Below are 23,442 nucleotides of genomic sequence, written 5' to 3'. Positions count from 1 at the left end.
CAGACGAACAGGGTGAAGTGAGTTATCCAGTGTTGTATAGCATTCATATAATAGGTCATATGTGAACTCAGGTCTTTAGACCCATAGCTCTTTGTATTCTGGCACCATGTAGCAGCCAAGTCACAAAAACAAAAACAATTCAACAAATACACAAAGCATTTGGTGACCACTGTCTCCAGTGCCCTTATGGCTGTCATCAGACAACCACACTGAGGACGTGGATGTCTTTAAAATAATCCTCTTACCAAGAGATGTCTAAATAAACAAAATAGGCCTTAAGGTCCATGATATCAAATTTCCTCTCTTTCTTATAGCATTGTTTTTCATGGCAAAAATTTTATTTCAAACTGAAATTGTAGATTGTGGCTTAATTCCCTTTTTTGTTTTTTGGGGAAGATTTTGTTTGTTTGTTTTGATATTTTTGTTATTATGCCATTTGAGATGTAGAAGACAGATCCAATTTCTGTTTCACAAGCCAAGGAATAGTTAGAAGATAAATAACAGCTTGGTTGTATCTGTACATTTTTGGCACTCAACTCAGAAAAGACTTTATGAAGTGAAATTTTACAGGAAAACTGTAGACTAATGATTTGTGTATCTCTTTTCTCCACATTTCTTTTTTAAATTTCCATTCTGGATATTGAAAAAAAATCTACTAAAAATAACTGAGATATATTGATTATAAGAAATCTGGACTCTACCTTCAGGACCTACCTGGCTGAAAGAGGGACAAAGGAGGTAAACAAAGGAAAACCAATCAGTAGGGCATATGTTCCATTTGTAGACTTGTACTATCAAGAAATCTCTAGTTTTCTAGGAAGTCCCCATCTATGTTGGGTGAACATCCTACAAAGGATTTAGGAGAGGCCATGGGCAAGAGAACATAGTGGATAGAGAACTGAGGCTGGAGTCAGAAAGACTCATCATCCTGGGTTAAAATTTGGCTTCACACACTTCCTACATGCATGACCCTGGGCAAGTCACTTAATCCTGTTTGCCTCAGTTTCCTCATCTGTAAAATAATTTGAGAAGGAAATGGCAAAAGTGGTTTTTTCCAAGAAAACCCTAAATGGGGGTCACAAAGAGTTGGGCATAACTGAAAAATGATTTGATGACAACAACATTGACAAGATAACTGCAAGTTGAAAAGGAATGGATGGGATGTAGTCAGTACTGTTGGAAACTCATTTGAGGAAATCAGCTATCCATTAATAATAACTCTCTGGGCTTCAATTTCCACAGAGTTAATACTAAAGAAAGTGAATTAAATGATCTCTAAGATCTGAGATAACTTCCTTAGCTAGAAGTCTACATTCAGAAATGTAAAAACTATCAAATCCAACTCTTTAACTATAATAAAACAAAGGCCCAGAGAGTTCAATTCACTTGCCCAAGGTCATATCACTAGTAAGTATGTGAGACAGGATTTGAACCCAAGACTTCTTGGCTCCAAGTCAAGGGCATTATCCATGAGGCTGTGCTACCTGAAAATTTTATTTTCCCCTCTAAAGGCCATTTGCCAAAATGACAACATGAACCCATAATATCTTAAGAGGTTCTATTAATACAACCTTGAGTAATCTTAAATGTGAAGATCCTTTGTAAGGGGCTATTTTTTTTTCATTTTGGCTTTGCAACTCCAAGAACCAAAGTTCTTTGCTTATCTTGGGATCTGAAAACATGTTTGTTGGATTGACTAGATTATATTACTAAATATAGAAAACACGGAAATCTTTTTTTATTCGCTATTAACCACTTGCTAGGAAATGGAAATGATCATCTTAGATACGGTTCTTAACTTCTTGTGTGTCATGGACCCCTTTGCAATCTGATGTCTACGGATCCCTTCTCAGAATGTTTTTAAATTCACCAAATAAAATATGTGCATCACTTTGCAAACTTAAAGCACCATGTAAATGTCACTTATTATTACAGGGCAGCTACAAGGCACAAGTGGATAGAACTCCTGGCCCAGAGTCAGTGAGACTCATCTTCCCAAGTTCAAATCTGGTCTCAGACCGTGATTAGCTGTTTGAGCTTGGGCAAGCCACAACCCTGTTTGCCTCCATTCCTCATCTGTAAAATGAGCTGGAGAAGGAAATGGCAAATTGCTCCAGTATCTTTTACCAAGAAAACCCCAAATGAGGTGACAAAGAGCCTAACATGACTGAAGGGCTAAACAACAACAAATAGTGTTATCGTTATTATTCTTACCAAAAAAGCAAATTATAATGAAATACTGATTTTATAAATGTTTCCTGACTGCATGTTGACCCCTGACCTAGCATTAGCTGCTACAACATTTAAGGACAGGTTTTTTTTCTTTTTTCTCCTGAATCAAAGGCTCTTCTTTCACACCTAAAAAAATAAATGATGCTGATTGATGGGAAAGAACCAAAAGATAGAGTTGGTCTGCCTAATCAAAGAAAGTACCACCCCTGAACCTAAGGATGTCAGGAGCCTAAAATGGCACCCAAACTTTGGGAGGGAAGGAGGGGAAGTTTCCTGCCCAAAAGCATCTCTTTTTAGGAGTGAGTGATCCTCTCTCCTTATGCCAAAGGCTTCACACTAATACCAAAAGGGAGTCCTTAGTGCAACGATAAAAGGCAAGGCGAAAAGGCTATAGTTGAGGATCTCCAGGGTTTCCCCAAGAGTTTCTCTTCCACAACATAATCCGAGATACTATTAGAGTTTTCCTGATTGGGGCCAAAAAGCCATCGCTGTTTCTTTAATCTTGAGAAAGGCTGGAGAAATACATTTGAACCAGAAAAGGAACAAAGGGGTGAAAAGCAATTGGATGGCGATGTGATTGCTGGCTGAAGGAGAAAGTGGGACGGAGAAGAACCTGTTTCTATGTAAGATTGGCTTTGCTAGCGGCTGCCAAACTGCTAACAAAACGCGCGGGTGTGTGTGTGTTGTGTGTGTGTGTGTGTGTGTGTAGAAATAGAAACCTATTATGGAGCCCACTGTAATACTATAGTTTAATATTGACATTAGCAAGCCATGTGGATTGGGGTCAGGACGGTTCATGGGAAATGATTACACCAAGCACACAGAAATAGAAACCGGCTACAGAGATGGAATGGTGCAAATCATTCAAATGAATTGGACTCCTACACAGCCAACAGAAAGGATCAACACCCCACAACAACTCATTGAGAGACTATGAACAGAAATGGCATTTTTGTGACAATTGAACAGCAGGGCCTAAAATACTGTTGGCAAAAAAAGCAATTAGTGAGCCGACTGGTGTAGCAGGTTTTGTACGCTTCTCTTTTGGGCTACAACCAAAATGATCAATCGTGGCAGACACGTTCACATCCTTTTATTTTATTTATTTATTTTTAGGCAATGGGGGTTAAGTGACTTGCCAAGGGTCACACAAGGGGGAAGTGTCTGAGGCCAGATTTGAACCCAGGACCTCCCAGCTCTGAGTCTGGCTCTCAATCCACTGAGCTACCCAGCTGCCCCCATTCACATCCATTTAAGCAGAGCTCCAAACTAGAGTTCATATTCCCAGGAAATGATGAATTTGTACACCTGGAGAAAATTCATGTTTTGAAGGAAAGTGATGCTCTGGTTATCAAAATCGCTTATCCGTGGAAGAAAGAGGGAGGTGGTGACTGGAGGCCCCTGAGCCATCGCTGATTCGTCTGGGTGGTCCAGGCCAGTGGTGGAAAGAATGCCAAATGCCCTCACTGGACTTCTCTTTGAATCCTGGCTCTAGCCTACTGCCCGCTCATTGCCTCTGAGAACTTGGGCAGGTAATTTCGTGATCAGATCCTGGGCCTCTGCTTCCTCAGCTAAAAAAAGGAGTGATTAGACTAGAAGACCTCAAAGTTCCCTTTATGGTACTCTGATCCTATAATACATGAACAGAGCCTGAAGTCTGATGAAGTGTCAGGGACCACCACAGACAAACAGAATAAATAATTTTAATTTAAATTCAATAAACACCTATATTCACAAAACACTGAACCTGATGGAGGCAAATGACACCAGAGGTGATAGATTTTTGGACTTAGAGTCAGGAAGACCTCAGTTCAAATATGACCTCACATATTTACTAGCTGCCAGCCTTGGAGCAAGTCACTTAAATTCTATCTGACTCAGTTTCCTCAATTTTACAATTGAGGATTATTATAATACCCAACTCGCAGTGTTGTAAGGATCAAATGAGATGATAAAAAGGGCTTAATATGGTCCCTGGCACATAGTAGGCACTATCTCAGTTCTTATTCCCTCCCCTTCTGTATTCCTCCAAGTGCTAGGTTACAAAGACAAAATGAAAAAAAATCTTGGCATTCAAGGAGCTAATATTCTACTTTATTGGGGAAAGGGGGAAGAAGGGATGCAGTCACAGAAATAAGCCAATAAAAGATAATTTGACAACTTTTTTTTAAGTCCTTACCTTTCCTCTATCCTTAAAACCCAAGCAGAAGGGGTAGCTAGGTGGCTCAGGGGATAGAGGGCAAGACCTAGAGACAGGAAAGTCTGGGTTCAAATCTGGCAAATCACTTTTCCCCAATTGCCTAACCTGGATCTTTACATTTTAAAAATATTTATATATCTGCTATTCAATATGATTAGCTTCCTACGTAATCCCCTGTACTCGTTTCATGAACATAAAAATGTGATACTGAGAAGGGATCCATAGGCTTCCTCAGACTACCAGAGGGGCACAAATAAGATTAAGAACCTCTGCTCTAAAACAACCATATGTGTAGCATTAGTCAAAACGTTTAACACACTATATGAGGATGAAAAGGTAGGCTGGGAAACAAACACAAAAGTTTGCATTTTGTCTTAGAGATAATAAAGACGATGGCATTTATGTATCAAGAAAATGATATATACTTCCTCGCTGTGTGACCCTGGGCAAGTCACTTAACCCAAATTGCCCTGCTCTTACCACTCCTCTGCCTTGGAATCAATACCTCTATTGAGTCTAAGTTGGAAGATAAGGGTTAAAAAAAAAGATTTAGTAAAATCACCTTGGTAGCTATGCCAGGGATAAATCAGAGTGGAGAAAGGCAGGGGGGCCAATCAGGTCATTGCAGTAGTCTCTGTGAGAGGTGATAAAGGCATGAACTGAGATGATGTCAGTGTGAGTAGAGAGAAGGTCGTCTGAGGGAGAAAGGATTAGAATGAGCAAACCATTGGATGTAGGGAACAAGGAAGAATGAGGAGAATAATGCCAAAGATTTGAACCTGGGAGGTTACAAGACTAGTGGGTAGGGCCTTCAACAGAAATAAGGAAGTTTGGTAGAGGGAAAGTTTAGGTGGAGGGATAATTCTAGTTAAGACATGATGAACATAATGGTAACAATGAACATCTGGTATATCCGGTTTGAAATGTCCATTGGGCAATTGACTAATGCCTCTAAGAATTATTCCAGTTTACCTTACATATGTCTAATTCATGCATAGCTGTCTGTACATTGTCTCCCTCATTTAATTGTGAGCTCCTTGTGAACAGGGACAGTATTTTGCCTGTTTTTATATCTCTAGCACTTAGCACAGTACCTGGCACATAGTAGGAACTTAAATGCTTGTTAACTTCACTTTGCATAAGGCTACAATTAAAGAAAGAGAATGGAGATGAATGGATGAATAGACACACAGATTAGAGAGAGAGAGACAGACAGACAGACAGAGAAAGAGAGAGACAGACAGACAGAGAGACAGACAGACAGAGAGACAGAGAGACAGAGAGATTAGATAGAGAGACAGAGAGACAGATTAGATAGACAGATAGATAGATAGATAGATAGATAGATAGATAGATAGATAGATAGACAGACAGACAGACAGACAGACAGATAGATAGATAGATAGGCAGACAGATAGATTAGATAGCCAGACAGACAGACAGACAGATAGATAGATAGATAGATAGATAGATAGATAGATAGATAGATAGACAGACAGACAGAGAGATTAGATAGATAGACAGAAAGACAGACAGATAAAGAGAGAGAGACAGATTAGATAGATAGATAGATAGATAGATAGATAGATAGATAGATAGATAGNACAGATTAGATAGATAGATAGATAGATAGATAGATAGATAGATAGATAGATAGATAGATAGATAGATCTGGGAATTATCTGCAAAGAGATCATTTAATTCATGGGGACTGATGAGGTCACAGAGAGAGTATGTAGAGGGAGAAAAGAGGAATGCTCAGGACACAATTAAGGCAATGAACCAGCAACGAAGACTGAAAAGAAGTAGGAGAATCCAGAGAAAGAGCAGAGTATCCAGAAGAAGGTGATCAGAACAGAAATTTTCATTTGACAGAATTCAAGAAACAAATAAATTCGAGAACTGAATTTTTTCTCATAAGAACATCAGAGCTGGCAATACTGGTGTAACTTTGAAGGAAAAAGTTTCACTGGCAAATGGTTAGAAGAAGCAGATGTGGCAAGTATAGGCATGATTTTTCCAAGAGAGGAGAGTAAGAGAAATTTTGCTTTCAGGGATGCTAGGCTCTAATAAAGGATAGGAAAAAACTTGGGCATATTTCAATGCAGCAGGAAAGGAGATAGGAGAAAGGAAGAGATTAAAAAATAAAGTGGATGCCTGTGAAGACCTGCTAGAAGACAAAGGAGATGAAGGAAAAATACTGAAGGGTTGCATTTGGCAAGGAGGAGGACCATCTCATTATCAGAAGCTGGAGGGAAAAGGTAGAGAATGAGGGATTGTGTCAGAGAGGTTTGGAATTAAAAGAAGAGGGAATTCATATACAGGAATTAGGAGAGAAGAGGTTTGTTTGGAGGACAGGAATAGCCTACTGCAACATCCAGAAAGAATCCACCTTTCATCTGGTCCTGCATCTTAGGGGTGGTTAATTTTTGGCTTTATTATAAAAACATAAATTTGTCAATTGTCAATAAAATTATCAATAATGGCATTGTTTTGCACTCACAATTCTTCAAAGTCTTAATGTTAAGTTGTTTTTTTTTTTTTAAACCCTTAACTTCTGTGTATTGACTTATATGTGGAAGAGTGGTAAGGGTAGGCAATGGGGGTCAAGTGACTTGCCCAGGGTCACACAGCTGGGAAGTGTCTGAGGCCGGATTTGAACCTAGGACCTCCCGTCTCTAGGCCTGGCTCTCAATCCACTGAGCTACCCAGCTGCCCCCCAATGTTAAGTTTTGAAATTACCAGGTTCGGTTAACAGCTGAGCCAATGGTAATAAAGGTTTTTGTTGTGCATTTTATTTCATTTTCAAAATCAATACTGTGTATTGGTTCCAAGGCAGAAGAGTGGTAAGGGCTAGGCAATGGAGGTTAAGTGATTTGCCCAGGGTCACACAGCTATCAAGTATCTGGGGCCATATTGGAGCCTAAGCCCTCCCATTTCTGGACCTGGCTCTCAGTCCACTGAGTCACCCTGCTGTCCCCTGTTGTACATTTTAAACAATGAAAGGTTTTCCTTACTGCATTGAGGACTCAGTTATTGTTAAATGAAATAAATTTGTAGTATATTTAGTCCTCTTGGTTGTATGACTTACTACATCTCTGTTCAGCAGCATGTTAGCAGGATCAGAGAAAGTGAATTGAGATTGATCCAATGTGGAGACATTAATCTGGCATAAGGACAGAAGGGGGCAAGGGATGCAAGTGGAGAACATAATATGGAGTTGAACTGCTTAGTTATAGAGTCTTGGGAAAGAAGGAAACTTAAATCAGCACAAAGGTGATGGCCTGAGAAAATACTGGCCACATATAGATTTAGGAGGGAAAAGGCATAAGAAAAGATGTTATACCAACATGGGAGCATGAGAATAAATGACCTTGGAGATCCCTTCCAGCTAAATCTAACCACAACCCTTTAGTCCCAGATTTAATAGTAGCTGCTATTGATAACTTATTGTAGCCCAAGTACTATTTAATCACTTTTAGTATTTCCATTATTCAGAGGCAGATATAGCAGACAACTTCTGACAGATACTAGCTGTGTGACCCTGGGCAAGTCACTGCACCTCTTAATCCCAGACAGTTCTCTAAAACTATAAATTGTGAGGAAGGAGCCAGCTTGAATCAGTAAAAGGAGTTTCCTTTCCTGCAGGGTTCCCTATGCCAAGGAAATCACAGGTCCAGACCCTAACCCTCTATTTCTATTCTTGGAGTTTTATGATTCTAAAAGTCCAAGTACTGTTCTCTTTCCTAAAAGTAAAATCTCAGATTCAAGCTAAACCTAAAAAAATCCTTATGGTTGTCTTAGTAAACTGAGAGTCCCTGACAAACTAAGACAAAATAAAATACCCTTAGCCATAGAGACAGAACCTAAAGACTAAAGCTTATTTTGTTCTAAGGGTGTTGGAAGAATAGAAATTATTAATGACTCAAGCAGATGCTCAATAAATATTCATTGAATTGATTTTTATCAGGTACAATCTACATACTTACAGATTTTAGAAAGGGAAGAAATCCTTTTCACCAGTCTTTTGAAATTGTAGGAGAGACTTGTTCCCTTTGTCCTCTAATCATACTCCAATAAATGCTAGGAAAAGGCAATTCTTCTCCACAGTCCTCAGATAAGGGAAAGTTCCAAAGTATCTTTCCACCTAAAGAAGGCTTTCAGGAGGCTCAAATTTCCTAAATTCGTTTTGGACAGGCTCGGACTCCAAACCCACTCTGAGCCAGATTGGAACCCAAGCTCAAGATGGAAGCCAGACCACATAGACAGAGAATTTCTCTACTTCCTTATTTCCTTTTCCATGTCAGATAGAGATTAACACTGAGCATTAAATCATCTGTCCTTCTCTTGCCCAGTCCCTCCTGGTGACTATTAATTAGCACTGCTGGCTCCTTCAGGAAGACAGATTTCTCCCTTCTCCAAACCCCATGCTTTGTAGATAGAGCAACTCCTGAGCCCCACCAACCTGTTGAGAATAAACAAGCTCTGGGAGCATGTAGCAGGCTCATTTATAGCCTCTGGGTACAGGACAGCTTTGTAGGTGACAGCTTCTTCTGTGGGAGGGATGAGTGAGCACTTTTCTAGCAAAGCTTTTATCACATCCCAGGGGCTGCCCCAAGGTACTCCTCTCTAGAGACTGGAGAGTGAGCTTGGCAGGTGAGTTTCAGATATGGAGTCCCCAGGCTGAATTTGTAACACCTGGCATTACCATGCAGTGCCCACTTCGATGGTTTCCATGCCTGAGCTTTGGATTGCCTCGGAACTGACCACACACCCACCTAGACAACCAGGAAACACGAGCGGTCATACACGCTCCGGACCACCTTTCTTAGGGTTCTGCAGCCAGAACACAGAAAGGGACGGGATGGGAATAATGTCCAGGAGCCCTAGACTCTAGGGTGGTGATGGCAAACCTATGGCACGTGTGTCAGACACACGTAGCCTTTTTCAAAGACATGTGGCTGCATACAGAGAAGTATGGGGCAGTGTGCCAAGGATGAAACATTTGCTGTAGTATAGTGTAGACACTCTGTGCACTTTAGATGACAATTCTATCTATATTAATTTACCTATTTTGGTTTATTAAATAGTTATATATATTACGATTATACATTTTTGTTATTTAAACTATAAATATTGTGAAATTATGTTTTGGTCTTTTTCTTGAAGTGACACACCACCCGAGTGATACTCGTTTTTTTGGCGAATTTTGACACACCAAGCTCAAAAGGTTGCCCATCACTGCTCTAGGGGCTTCATTCACCACTGATACTCCTCTGAGCCTTGCTCATCCTTTGCTCTTATCTTCTCTTATACCACTTCCCATTGTACTCTACCAAAGGTCAGCCAAGTTGAGGAAAAGACAATGCTCTTCAGCATTGGTCCTGTGCTTTAAATTCTTTTCCCTGCTTTTCTAATCAGTGCAAGTAAAAGACATGCTCTCCAGCATCTTAGTCCATCCTTTCCCTCTGTGTGCATTAATCTGTTCTAATCGCTTCTACAAGATGAGCAATATTATGGGAGGCCAATAAGAGAAACAGAGTCTCAAATAGATAAAAATCTGAGATTCCTCTTTTGACCCCTTTTATGATCCATACCTTTTCTTATTGAAAAACATTATAGCCTTATTGGAAAACTTTAAATTTCCAACAAACCAGAAGTCAAGAGGTTAACAGTTTCTCTTTAAGACATAAATGCAGAAAATTAAGCTCAAAACTATTCTCAGACAGTCAAGGTCAAAACTGGACAAAAGTTAGACAAGACTCATCCAGCCGGTGCTTTCCTCCCAATAAGGCATAAGACTCAGCCTTGGGACTTTTTTTTCTCATCTAGCATTATCTTCATGAGAAAATTCTTTGTAAAACTATAACTTTATTGTGCCTTGATATGACATAATCTGTATTTCTGTGCAACTGTGCAGTCGTTTGTGTTTCTGTGTGAATTAGGTTTTGTATACAATATAAAAATAAAATCCCAAGCTCATTGCGAGAGACACAGAAGCAGCTCTGAGCTAACAGAAAGATCTCCCATGTCCCATTACTTTCTTATCAACTAAGCCATCCTCATTCAGATTATCTGGAGATGTTAGATAGCTTTCAACACAATATGGTGTAGTAGAGTCAAGAAGATCTGGGTTCAGAACCTACCTTAGAAATGTACTGATTCAGGGGCAGCTGGGTGGCTCAGTGGATTGAAAGCCAGGCTCAGAGAGGAGAGGTCCTGGGTTCAAATTTGACCTCAGGCATTTCCTAGCTGTGTGACCCTGGGCAAGTCACTTAACCCCCATTGCCTAGCCCTGCCTTGGAGCCAATACACAGTATTGATTCCAAGATGGAAGGTAAGGGTTAAAAAAAAAGAAGAAGAAAAGAAACGTAGTGATTTTGTGGTGCTGGATGAGTCACTTAGCTCCTCTCTCTTCTTCAGCTTCCTCATCTACAAAATTAAAGGTGGTTTGATGTGAGAGGATTAGGACAGAAAATGGGATTTGTGTGTGTATATATAGAAATATATATAATGAGATTTTTAGATAATTGTGGAAATTGAGTGAACCACACTGACTCTATCTTATGACTCAAATCACTTCCCTTTCTGTCCAATTATGTAAATTTTATCTTGTGGGAAAACTTTATTCCATCATGGGAATTGAAAGAAAACCTTATTGCATTATTTGAATCCAGTCCTGCGTGTCTGGGAAGCTGGATCGCTGGTGCTTAGAGACCCTTAACTAAGGACCTAGATTATGCTGACCAGAAGCCTAGTCAGATCCAAAGATTGATGCAATGAGTTTTCTCAAAGTTATACACCTCAAGCCATCTATATGTCTTATCTTAAAATTAGCCCCATACTAATCAGTCAGGTTTTTGTTTCCATGTTCCTTTGATTCTTCAGGCACTAATGGGACACTTCTTTTTCTGATTTCAAGAAATTGTACCTGTTTGCTCTCCCTCTGCCAACTTGGAAAGTCCCTAATTTTCTATCAAATTATCTAATGTTTTATCCTGGTTGATTGTTTCCTTTTAATTAATTATCCTTATTTAATTAATTGTTTTTTCACACATAAAAGTCTGTTTCCCCCTGTATTCTGGGTCTAGTGCCAAAGCCGAGGAAGGTAACTGGTCCCAATTTGTTGGGCAATTGTTGTGCATTGCTTAATAAATCAACATACTTGGAAGATCGAACCTGTGTTTCCTCAATCATTTCATCTTTTGCCCACTACAGTGGTAAGAGCTTACAAGCCTCAAAGATCCCTTCCACATCTAAAGTGATAGTCCTGATCTATACACTGGCCATAGCACTAAGTTATTTTACACATGTACAGAATTTCTCCTGTTAGATGCACAGTTGTTTACTAGGGCTAGAGAATCCAAAACAGTGACCTGCCATGTAGCCACAGTCAGCCCACATGAGAGGAAAAGACACTGCCACATAAAAGGCAACTACAACAATGAATAACTGGAAAAGAGTAACAATTCAGTATTAAGAAAGATCATTGTGGAGCAAGATAGTCAAGGAAAAATTTATGGAAGGTTTGGGAATGTGTCAACATTTTTTAAGAACTTCCCATGTGCCAGGCACTATGCTAAAGCTTGAAGAATGGAGCTGTTTCAGAGAAGGAGAAAGGAAGAGAGAGTTCCATAGAGTCGAGCAATTAGCAAGAGTAGATGTGTCAAGGTGGAAGTCTTTTCAGGAAATACAAAGAGCAGGTTGGCTTGGGCAGAGAGTTCATTAGACAGCAAAATTTGTGCCAGATTATAGAGAGAGGGCTTTGAATGCCAGCATGAACCTATTCATCTCCTTATTTTTGTTTCAAAGTGGATTATCCTGTTTTAAAGACAATCTGTTTCTCTAGCCAATGCTTATTTTTTGGCCCACTTGCCTCATTACCCATCAGCACCTCCACCAAAGCACTGTCAGTCCAAAGGAGAGTTCAGAATGCTCAGATGAGTTCATTTTACTCTTTTTAAGTAACTCAGGCAAAAGTTTAATATGGAAGAACGTCAGTGTTTTCGAATCATTCTCAACTTCCTGAGCACATACACATCAACACACCAACCTTTCTTTAAGCGAAAGACATTGCTTTGGTACTATTCAGGTCTCCCTAAGTAAGTGGTGCCTTCACCGGCTATGATTAGGCTATCACCAAATGATCCGCCTCATTTAACTACATTCCAATAAAGAATCAATACCCAAATTGCTGCCACTTTGAGTGTTCCTTGGTAATGATCCTAAAATTCTTCCCAGAATAAAGGCCAGACTCTTTAATAGGAGAAATAGAGTGGTGTAGAGAGCAAAACACTTGAGAAATCAGGACACCAGGGTTCTAGTGGGAAAGTGGGAAATGAACCTACCTTGGGTCATAGCACATGATGAAAACTCACATACATACACTCATAGAGGTTGGCTCTTCTATTAGAATGCAGACTTCCTTAAGGGAAGAGACTGTTTCATTTTTTTTTCTTTGTATCTCAAACATTTGGTACAGCAATTGGCACAGGGTAGACACTTGGTAAAAGCTTGTTAGTTGTTGGATATATTCGTTTCACTTTTGCCTTTCAGGAGACTACATAATGTAAAAAGACCAAATCTGGAGTCTGAGAGCCTTTATTCTAATCCTGACTGCCACTTACTACCTGTTTGCCTTGGGACAAATCACCACCCTAAACTTCAGTTTCTTCACAAAAAAATGAGGGGGATAAATTATATGACTCCTAAAGGCCCGCCCTTATAGTTTTAAATCTGAGAACTAATTCCACATTGTTCTTCACTCATTGTCCATTTGTTTTTGAGTCAAACAGGCCTGCTAGCTGCTCTCTATACAGAACAGTCCATCTCCTACATCTGTCTTTGCATAAATTGTCAGCTATGTCTAAAATGTGTGCCTTCCTCACTTTGACCTCCTAGAATCTCTAACTTCCTTCAAAACACAATTCAAAGGAACACTTACAAGAGACTTTCTGTTTTCCCCAATTGTAAATACTCCCTCCTTTTTGAAATTACTTTCCATATATTTTGCATTTACTTACGATTTTCCATGTTACATCCTCTTAGAAGAATGTAAACTCCTTGAGAGCAAGCTGCTTCTTTTTTACTTCTGTGGATTCCATGCCTAGCACAGAGCCTTACATATAGATCAGTGGTTCCCAAATTTTTTTGGCCTACTGCCCCCTTTCCAGAAAAAATATTACTTAGCCCCCTGGAAATTAATTTTTTTTTAATTTTAATAGCAATTAATAGGAAAGATAAATGCACCTGTGGCCATCACTGCCCTCCTGGATTGCTGCAGCACCCACCAAGGGGCAGTGGCGCCCACTTTGGGAATCACTGATATAGAGGAAGCTACCTTACTAACAAAATGAAATATCCAATGCTATAGGTTCTACCTCATATGCCTCCTTTTTCTTCTCCAATTTTCCTTGTATTCTTTCCAGGATGTTTCTTACCATTCTTTTCCCTACATACCAATGCCTTGACCTTTATCTGCTTCTATCTTTACTACAGATAAGACATGCTCAGATTTTTTTTTCTATTTCCCCAGCTTCTTTCATTTGTTTCTCTGTTCTTTCCTCAAGGAGATAGACCCTTGTCTTTCTACCAGGGCATATTCAAGGTCTTCTCTTCATGTTCCTGTCTTTTTCTCAGAGTTGTTTCCTCCTTTTATTTCATTCTCAGATGTACTACACTGGATAAGCAATCTCTTCACTGTCTCTCTTGCAATTTCCTTACAAGAAGCAAGGGTAGCAGGTAGCACAGTGGATAGAGTGCTAAGCCTGTAGTCAGGAAGACTCGTGTTCTTGAGTGGCCAGTCCATCCAGAAATTTACTGGCTATGTGATTCTTGGCAAGTCACTTCACCCTGTTTGCCTCAGTTTCTTCATCTATAAAATAAGCCAGAGAAGGAAATGGCAAATCACTCTACTCTCTTTGCAAAGAAAACGTCTTCAGATATGACTGAAAACAACTCAAGAACAAGAACAAGGAGGTTGGTTGTACTACATCTTTTCTAAGCTTCCTTCTAGCTATCTAGATATCCTATCCTAGTTACATCCTAGATATAGTTATCCTAGCTAACTATACCATATACGCCATCTAGGAAGAAGATTGTGTAGAATACTATAAAACGCATGGGACTGGGAATCAGAATGCTCTAGATTCAAATCCTGCCTCTGACACTTTTTATCTCTGGAATCCTAGACAAATCATTTAACTTTTCTGTCTCCAACAGTTAATATATATCTACTATGTCATCTTTCTTTTTGGAACAACCAAACTGATCACACAAAAAAAAAAAAAATAACAGAAAATTAAAAGACTTGATCTATTTTTAAGTGTAATTTCAACTGTCTTAAGAATTGCCAAGTTTTATTAAGAAAATACATCTCCAATTTCAACTTTTTTTTAATACTTACCTGAAGGTAAGGACTGACAAATTTTTGTTCTCCGGATTCTATCAAGCTAGATTTTGTTGCAGTTCTGAAGCTGTGTCATCTGAGTAGTCAGTTTCCTTTTTAGCTGATACCATCATTTATGGTGTTTTTGGTTTTCTGATGCCAAGTACATTAGTTCCAAGGTCACCCAGTATCTGCTGGAGAGTCCAGGAGAGAATTCATACATCAAAAGCTGAAGAGAGGGTCAAGTTATCTTGATGGAATTTTGATTATCCTTAGGGTAAATTAGTGTATTTGTTCAGAAACACAAAGCAAACCTCACTCTAACTCTCAGCAGCTTCCACATGTTCCACTATTGTTCTCTTCCTCTTGTTTATTATTCATTCTTTACTCATGTTCAACTCTTCCTAACCCTATTTGAGATTTTCTTGATAAAGATATTGGCATAGCTTGCCATTTCCTTCTCCAGCTCCTTTTACAGATTAAGAAACCAGGCAGCAGAGTTAAATGGCCTGCCCAGGGTCACACAGCTAGTATGTAAGTGTCTGAGACTGGATTTGAACACAGAAAGATGAGTCTTCCTTAATCCAGGTCCAGTGTTGTGTTACCTAGCTATCCCTCTCTACCTCACTGCCTTTGTTTAAAAGGAGTCTTTCTACTTTGAAACTTTTAGATTTGTTGGGCTGCTTGATACAAAACAGGAGGATAAAATCCGGTTGTGAGATTTTCAAATGAATTTCTGAAGCAAATCTGTCAAAAAACTCTTTCTTACAAATTTATCAAACTTCTTCGGATAGTGGGCAGGCTCGCCTTTTTTATATGAAGTGTTGGCCTAGTTCTTTATAAAGGAAAATACATATCATAACTGAGATTGATTTCCTACTATTTACCAAAAAAAAGGCAATCTAAAGCTCCGACATGCTTATTCTCCTAAACAAAGTGTTGATATGCTTTTAGTGACCAACTTTTCTAGCAATTGATCTGAATTCTTGAGAATTGAGAATTCTTTTCCCCTCAGCTTTTGACTGTTGGAAGATAATTACTCAGTCCTGGCTTTTAGAGTCCTTTACTGGCTTTTCTTCTTTCTCCTACCCTTAATTTGCTTCCTCTGAGAGAGCAAATAAAGCCTCTAACATTTAAATCTTTCCATTTTAATTCATGTCAGCAGTTCAGGGGAGAAGAGATTGAAACTACTGCTAAAACTGAGGTGTACCATTATCCTTGGATTTTAATTATCCATTCTATTCTGATACCCTGTTGCTACAGCTAATTAAGAATTGTCTATTTACTATATTTCTTTACTGAAACAGTTATTCCTATGTAAATTTACTCAAAATGAAACAGAGGGTAAGATAATAAAGTGATAATTTCTTCATGGTCTTTATATGTATAGTTGGTAAAATCAATTGATCAACAAATATATTATTAGGGCTAATGGTAGGTAAGGTCAGGGAGGTGGGGCAGTGGAAAAAGTGTCAGGCCTGAAGCTAGGAAGACTCTTCCTGAGTTCAAATCTGACCTTAGACATTTACTAACTGTAACCTTGGGCAAGTTATTTAACTCTGTTGGCCTCAGTTTCCTCATCCATAAAATGAGCTGGAGAAGGAAATGACAAACCATTACAGTATTTTTGCCAAAAAAAACTCCAAATGGGGTCAAGAAGGGTCAGAAATGACTGAACAATGACTCAACAACAACAACCATAAAGGTAGAGTTACAGAGTTGTGAGGAATCCATCAGAAGTCATCTCGTTCATTCTTGTGCCTTGAAAATATACTTCTTCAATCACTCTGTTGCAAATATGAATAATATGGAAATAGATTTTGAACAATGATACATGCATAACCCAGTGGAATTGCTTGTCAGCTCTGGGACAGAGGAGGGAAGAGGAAAGGGAAAGAACATGAATCATGTAACTATGGAAAAATATTCTAAGTAAATTAATTATTTTTTAAAAAAAGAAAATATACTTCCTCAGGATGTCAAAGATCCCTAATTTTAACACAGTGCCTATTCCCTCTCTAGGTCCAGACCACAACCCTTCCATGCTTTCATAGATAAGTTTCATGAGTTTGTTGGATTCAAGAGCTAAAACTAGAAGTGACCTCAATGGCCATCCAGGCCAGCCCATTCTCCCATTTTCTTTTCTTCATTTGGTCCAGGGAAGTTGAGTGCCTTGCCCAAAGAGCTAGTAAACATCAGAGGTAGAATTTGAATCCTCATCCTCTGACTTCAGGATCAGGGCTCTTTCTGCTATAACATTCTTCCTTTGGCTATAAAATGCTATAAAGTTCTTATGACCAAAATTACCCAATGGCCAATCTTTTGGCATGAGCTTCTCTGAACTTCGGGCAGTGCTTGAATATCAGAGGTCCAACCATATCTTCATTTTCAAATCAGTTCAAGTCAACAAGTGCTTATTTAAGTATCCATACCTGTGAGGTCTGTGCTAAATAGGGAAATAAAGATAAAAGGGGGAAAAAAGATAATCCCAGATGGAATTTCAGCTGAGAACTGAAGGAAGCCATAAGGTAGAAATGAAAGAGAGAATTCCAGGCCAGTCCATAGGGGACAAAGAGTAAAAAAGTCTGAAGTGTGGGGATAGTGTATCTTGAATAAGGAAGAGCAAGGAAGCCAATGTCACTGATGGTAATGGAGAGGGGGCAAATATAAGGGTTCAAGTCATAAAGGGCTTTAAAAGTCCAACAGAGGAATTTGTATTGATCCACTGGAGCCACTGGAGCTTACTGAATGGGGGCCACAGGGCTGTGACATGATGAGATTGATGCGTATACATTCCTGGGCTCATACTTGAGGTCTTTATAGCTTGTACATTCCAGAGCTTCTGGTCTGCTAACGGGGCTTTCAAAACCCCTGATCCCCAGGACAGCTGTGCTTTCTTTTACAATATGCCTGCCACCTCTCAAACATGAAGAATTTATTGAGTGCTGACATCATTGGTCTAGCAGGAAGTAGTAACAATAACAAAAGGAGATGATGTGAGACCATCATATATATTAAAAGAGAAAAGTATCATCTGAGGCAGATGGAGCCTTGAGTGTAGACACAAGTGAGCATCTTGGTGATGATCAAGTGGCAAGCATTGACTTGCTTGCCTTGTTGGATGCTTGATCTATATTGGATGATGCATCAAGCTGGGGATACAAAGATGAAAAACAATCCTTACCCTAAAAGAGCTTATATTTCCTTGGGGAAACAATACATACACATTATAAGTATAAATTTAAAGAGGACACCCTAGCAAATGAGGGGAGCCTTAGAAACCTTAAATATAATGTGACAGGAGAGGAATTTTGAAGGAAACTAAGGGTTCTTGAGAAAGGTGAGAGGGAGAGAGAGTGCATTCCAGGCACGGGACCCAACCTAGACAAAAGCCCAGAGACAGGAAAGAGATGGAGCATTGAATTTGAACAGAAAGAAAACCAGTTTGGCTGGTGTCAGATGCTTAGCACAATACCTGCACAAAGCAGGCACTTAACAAATGTTTGTTGACTTGACCATAGAGCAGGTAAATAGGGAATCAGGTGGAACAAACTTTGCAAGGGAGTAGTTTGAAGCCAGGTTGTACAGGGCCTTAAACTTCAGGAGCATTTGTATTTGATTTTAAAGGTAATCAAGAGCCACTAGAAATTCTTAAGCTAGGTAGGACATGTCCCACCTCAGCACCAACATATGTCTTGTTAGTTGGCAGCCAATGAGATTCTATCATCATTTTCAAGAGTAGATTTCCATGCAATATTGATGGAAAGATCCCTATTCTTTAAGTCCAGAGTTATTGATTAGTTGTTACAGTCACGTCCAATTCTTCATGACTCTTTTTGGGGGTTTTGTTGGCAAAGATACTGGAATGACTTGCCATTTCCTTCTTGGGCTCACTTTACAGATAAGGAAACTGAGGCAAACAAGGTTAAATGAATTGCTCAAAGTCACCACAGCTAGCAAGTCTGAGGTAAAATTTGAACTGATGTCTTCCTGACTTCAGGTCCAGCACTCTAACCACTGTGCCACTCCAAGTCCAGAGAGATAGGTTCCAATTCTGACTCCATAATTTTTATTAGCCATATGCTCTTTAACAAAACTCTCCAACTCCCTTAGTCTTTAGGCCTTCATCTACAAAATATAAATAATAATATAAATACTACTTGCCTTGCAGGATTATTATAGGGAGATTTCTTTGTAAACCTTAAAAAAACTGTATATAAACATATACTGTTTTTCAATGCTTCAATAGGACTGTGATTAAATTATGAGCTCCTCAAGGGCAGGCACTTTTTTTTGCTTCTTTGTATATCCCCAACACTTAGCACAATGCCTGGCACATTGCAGGAGCTTAATAAATGTTTATTGGCTGACTGTGATCTCCTCAATGTGGGTATTCCCTTTTATGGATTGCAACTCATCCACACAGTCTCATGTTATCTGTCTCGCCCATGTCTTCCCAGAAATCCTCCACAGGAAATACAACCAAACATACTGAGGGAACAGCTTCTAGGACTCTTGACATCTCTATTATGACTATTATTATTCATCAGAATGAGCCCCCTCTGTCAGGACAACTTTAACCATACAAGCATCATTGATTTCTCTGCTTAGTCACTTGTGTCTGATTTCCATTTAAGTCCCCAGATCTATCTGCTTGATCTCCCAAATACAAATGAGAATCTAAAAAGAGGCCAGTGCTTTTATCAGCCAGGAATGAGAAAACCAAAATGAGGAACACTGGGTAACAAAGTACCATCCTGTGAGACGATAAGAGCTCTAGATCTTGAAAATGGACAAGATGACCTTGGGAAGAATACCCCTCTACTCTCCTCTATTTCAAATGGTTTGCCTTGAATAAAAGACCATGGGGCGAGTAATATGGAACTTCAAGGGACCTCAGAGACCATGTCACTAGTTATTAGCCAATAAACATTAATTGCCTGATATATGCCAGACATTGTGCTAAACACTGGGATACCAAGAAAAGCCAGAGATAGTCCCTGCTCTCAGTAACCTCACAGTCTAATGAAACAGCATGCAAACAAATATGTATGAACAAGTTACATATAGGATAGATAAAAGATCATTAATAGAGGAAAGACACTAGAACTAAAAGGAATAGGGAAAGACTTCCTATATATTTGAGTTGGTACTTGAAGGAAGTCGGGGAAGGCAGAGATAAGGAGGGAGAGCATTTCCAACATGAAGGACAGCCAGTAAAAATCTCCAGAATCTAGAAAGAGAATGTTTTGTTCATGGCACAGCAAGGAAGATGGTGCCCCTCAATCAGAGTATAGGGGAGGTGGGAGAGGAAGTTATAAGGCATAAGTATAAGATTATAAAAGTGGGGGGTCCCCACTAGGTTATGAGAAGTCTATATTTAATCCTGGAGGAATAATGAGCTTCTAGGGTTTATTGAGTAGGAGGGTGACATGGTAGGACTTATGCTTTAAGAAAATCACTTTGGCAGATGGAGAATGAAATAGAGTAGGGAAGAACTTACGGCAGGCAGACCAACCAGCAAGCTATTGCAGTAGTTGAAGCATGAGATGATGACTGCCCTTACCAGGGTGCTGGTAGTATCAGAGAAAAGGAGAGCATATCTGAAAGATGTTTCAAAGGAGAAATTGACAGGCCTTGACCACAGATTAGATTTGGGGGGGACAGTAAAATAGGGAGAAGTGAAGGATGACATGTGGTAACCTGGGAGATTAGGAAGAGAGTGGTAACCTCAACAGGAATAAGGAAGTTTGGAAGAGAGGTGAAAATAATCATTTCAGTTTGGGGCATGTTGAGTTGAAAATGTCTACTGGACATCCAGGTTGAGATGGCCAAAGGTCAATTGGAAATGCAACTCTGGAGAGCAGCAAGGAGGTAAGGGCTAGATAGAGAGATTTGAAAATCATCAGGATAGAGATGGCAATTTAGTCCATGGGAGCTAATGAGTTCACCAAGGGAACAAGTATAGAGGGAGATGAGAAGATGGACCAGGACAGAGCCCTGAGGTCAGTCATAGTTGACATGGCCCAGATGCAGATCCCTCAACTATCCTTCAAAGGAAAGAGAAACAGCAGTCAGATAGGTAGTAAGAGAACCAGGAGAGAGTGGAGTCCCAAAAACCTAGAGAGAAGAGTGGAGAGGAGAGGAGAGTTGATCGACAGTGCCAAAGACTCCAGAGAAGGCGTGAAGAATAAACATTGAGAAAAGGCCATTGAATTTGGCAATTAGAGGACCAATGGTAATTTTGGAAAGAGGAATGTTGGCGTAAGGATGAAGTCAGAAGCTGAATTATAGGGAATTAAGAAGTAAGAGGAGAGGAAGCGGAAGCTTCTCTTATAGACTGCCCTCTCAAAGAGTTATGCCAGAAAAGGCAAAGGCAATATAGGACAATGATGGGGATGGAAGGATCAAGTAAGAGTTTTTTGAGGATAGACGAGACATGAACATATTAGTAGGCAAGAGGGAAAATTGAAGGTAAATGAGAGAACAGGAATGATAGATTAAGCAATAACCTGGAGGAGAGGAGATAAAATGGGATTGCTTGTACAGATAGCATATAGAATTTGCCTTGGTGATACAGGGGTGGAAGTGTGGCAGAAGGCATTTGAGTGATATGGAAGGAAGGGAGAAGAGGGAGCTCCCAGAAAATGGACCCAATCTAATTCAGCCCTCTTGTTTTACAGATGAAGAAACTGAGGCTCAAAGATATTAAGTAAATTCATAGGATCATAGATTTGGAACTAAAAGGGACCTTAGCCACCATCCAGTCTGACCCCTCTTGTGTTATAGAAGAGGAATGAAATCCAAAAGAAGTTAAATGACTTGTCCAGATTCACCCAACTAATAAATGCCTGTGACAGTATTTGAACTCAAGTTTTCCTAACTAAAAATAGTACTTTATCTACTGTAACCGCTGCTTTGTGGGCCATCTTGCCCCAGGTTATACACCTAGTTAGTGGCCTCCTGAATCCCAGCACGGGCTTTCTGTTACAACAGGTTGCTTCCTTCTCTTGCCCTGAGATTCTCAGCACCTCCACAGCAAGCAAACATCCCTAGAAGCAAAGCCTGCTTTGTAATCTTCTCCAGTTCCACCTTGCTTTGCAGTAAATGACTGAAACCCTTATGGGCATCAGTACTGTACGTAATGAAGTGTCTGAATCTAACATTCAGAATATATTAGCAGTGCCTGGTAATCTGTGTGCACCTAGAGGGACAGAAATGGAGCGTGTTGGCAGACCTGTCTTCCCAGACCTCTGTCTGTTTGCTGGAGATCTCCAGGCAACCTGGGGGCCAGTAAGAACTCCCACTCCTCCGAAGTCAGCTACTTTAAACCCTAGTATAACAGTGGGCTTCCACTTAGCATAATTATGAGCTTTACTGGCTGGGATTACTGAACAGCAGTTTCCCTCCCTGATATCTATGAAGCATTTTTGCAAACCTTAAAACCTATTCAAGTGAGACATTATTTTTCTTTGGACCAGACCTGTGATTTCATCGATCCTCGCCCAGAGCTCCCTCTCCCAATGGAAGTCTACCCTTCCTCTGCAGCTAATAGTCTTAGAGAGTTGTTCAAAGCACTAAGAAGTTAAAAGGCTTGTCTAGGATCACATAGTCAGTGGGAGAACTTGAATCCAGAGCTTCCTGAATCAGCATTCTCTATCCATTACACACTAACATTACTATTATCATTATTATTACCATCAAATTGTCCAAGACTATGAGCTGATTTTGTTGTTATTGTTACTCAGTTGTTTCCAACTCTATGTGACCCCATGGTCCAGGGCTGTCCGTGGGGGTTTTCTGCTATTCCTTTCTCCAGTAGATCCTTTTGTCAGGCAATTAGAAGTTAAGTGACTTGCCCAGGGTCACACAGCTAGAAAGTATTTGAGGCTGGATTTGAACTCAGTACTCCCTGATTCCAGACCAAGTGCTCTTAGCCACTGAGTCCCAGTTGCCACTTTAAGCTGAGTAGACCACATTCCTTAAAGTATTTATGTCACAACAGGTTTAAGTCTTTCATGTGTCATCCACCAAAGCTAGCTGAGATTGTCAAGCTTCCTTCCCCTTTTACTTTTAACTTTCTCAGGGCCCCAGTCAGATCATGGACTGATGAATGACTGAGTGGTTTATTTTCTGCTACACAGAACCTAAAGCGAGTGGCAGAGACCTGGATGGATGAATTTGCCGAGTACATTTACCAGCGGCGACCTGAGTACAGACACCTTTCCACAGGCGACATCTCTGCCCAGAAGGAACTCCGGAAGCATCTCAAGTGCAAGGACTTCAAGTGGTTCATGGCAGCCGTCGCCTGGGATGTCCCCAAGTACTACCCCCCAGTGGAGCCCCCACCAGCTGCCTGGGGGGAGGTGAGGCACATAGCAGGCATGAAACCTGCTCTTCCTGCTATCTGTTGTGTCTTTCATAAAACAATGGAGTAGGAAAGTTTCCAGAGGTCACCTAGTCTATGCCCCTGTACTAATCATACTATCTCAAATAAATGAATGTTCTTTCTCTTTTCTTCTTCTTCTTCTTCTTCTTCTTCTTCTTCTTCTTCTTCTTCTTCTTCTTCTTCTTCTTCTTCTTCTTCTTCTTCTTCTTCTTCTTCTTCTTCTTCTTCTTCTTC

The 23,442-nt window shown here is 39.9% G+C and overlaps 1 protein-coding gene across 1 annotated transcript in view; it reads left to right on the top strand.

Annotated features, from left to right (window-relative positions):
• GALNTL6 (polypeptide N-acetylgalactosaminyltransferase like 6) overlaps nucleotides 1–23,442 on the top strand; it is a 1,524,971-nt gene that overhangs the window by 1,419,444 nt on the left and 82,085 nt on the right. Inside the window, exon 9 of the mRNA XM_044680037.1 lies at nucleotides 22,964–23,185. Within this exon, the coding sequence (XP_044535972.1) occupies nucleotides 22,964–23,185 (222 nt within the window). The remainder of the gene's footprint in view (nucleotides 1–22,963; nucleotides 23,186–23,442) is intronic.

The sequence above is a fragment of the Gracilinanus agilis genome, chromosome 6, assembly GCF_016433145.1.
Source record: "Gracilinanus agilis isolate LMUSP501 chromosome 6, AgileGrace, whole genome shotgun sequence".
NCBI classification, from domain to species: Eukaryota; Metazoa; Chordata; class Mammalia; order Didelphimorphia; family Didelphidae; genus Gracilinanus; species Gracilinanus agilis.
The sequence above is the reverse complement of the archived record's forward strand: the minus strand, read 5'-3'. Positions and strand labels throughout refer to the sequence as shown.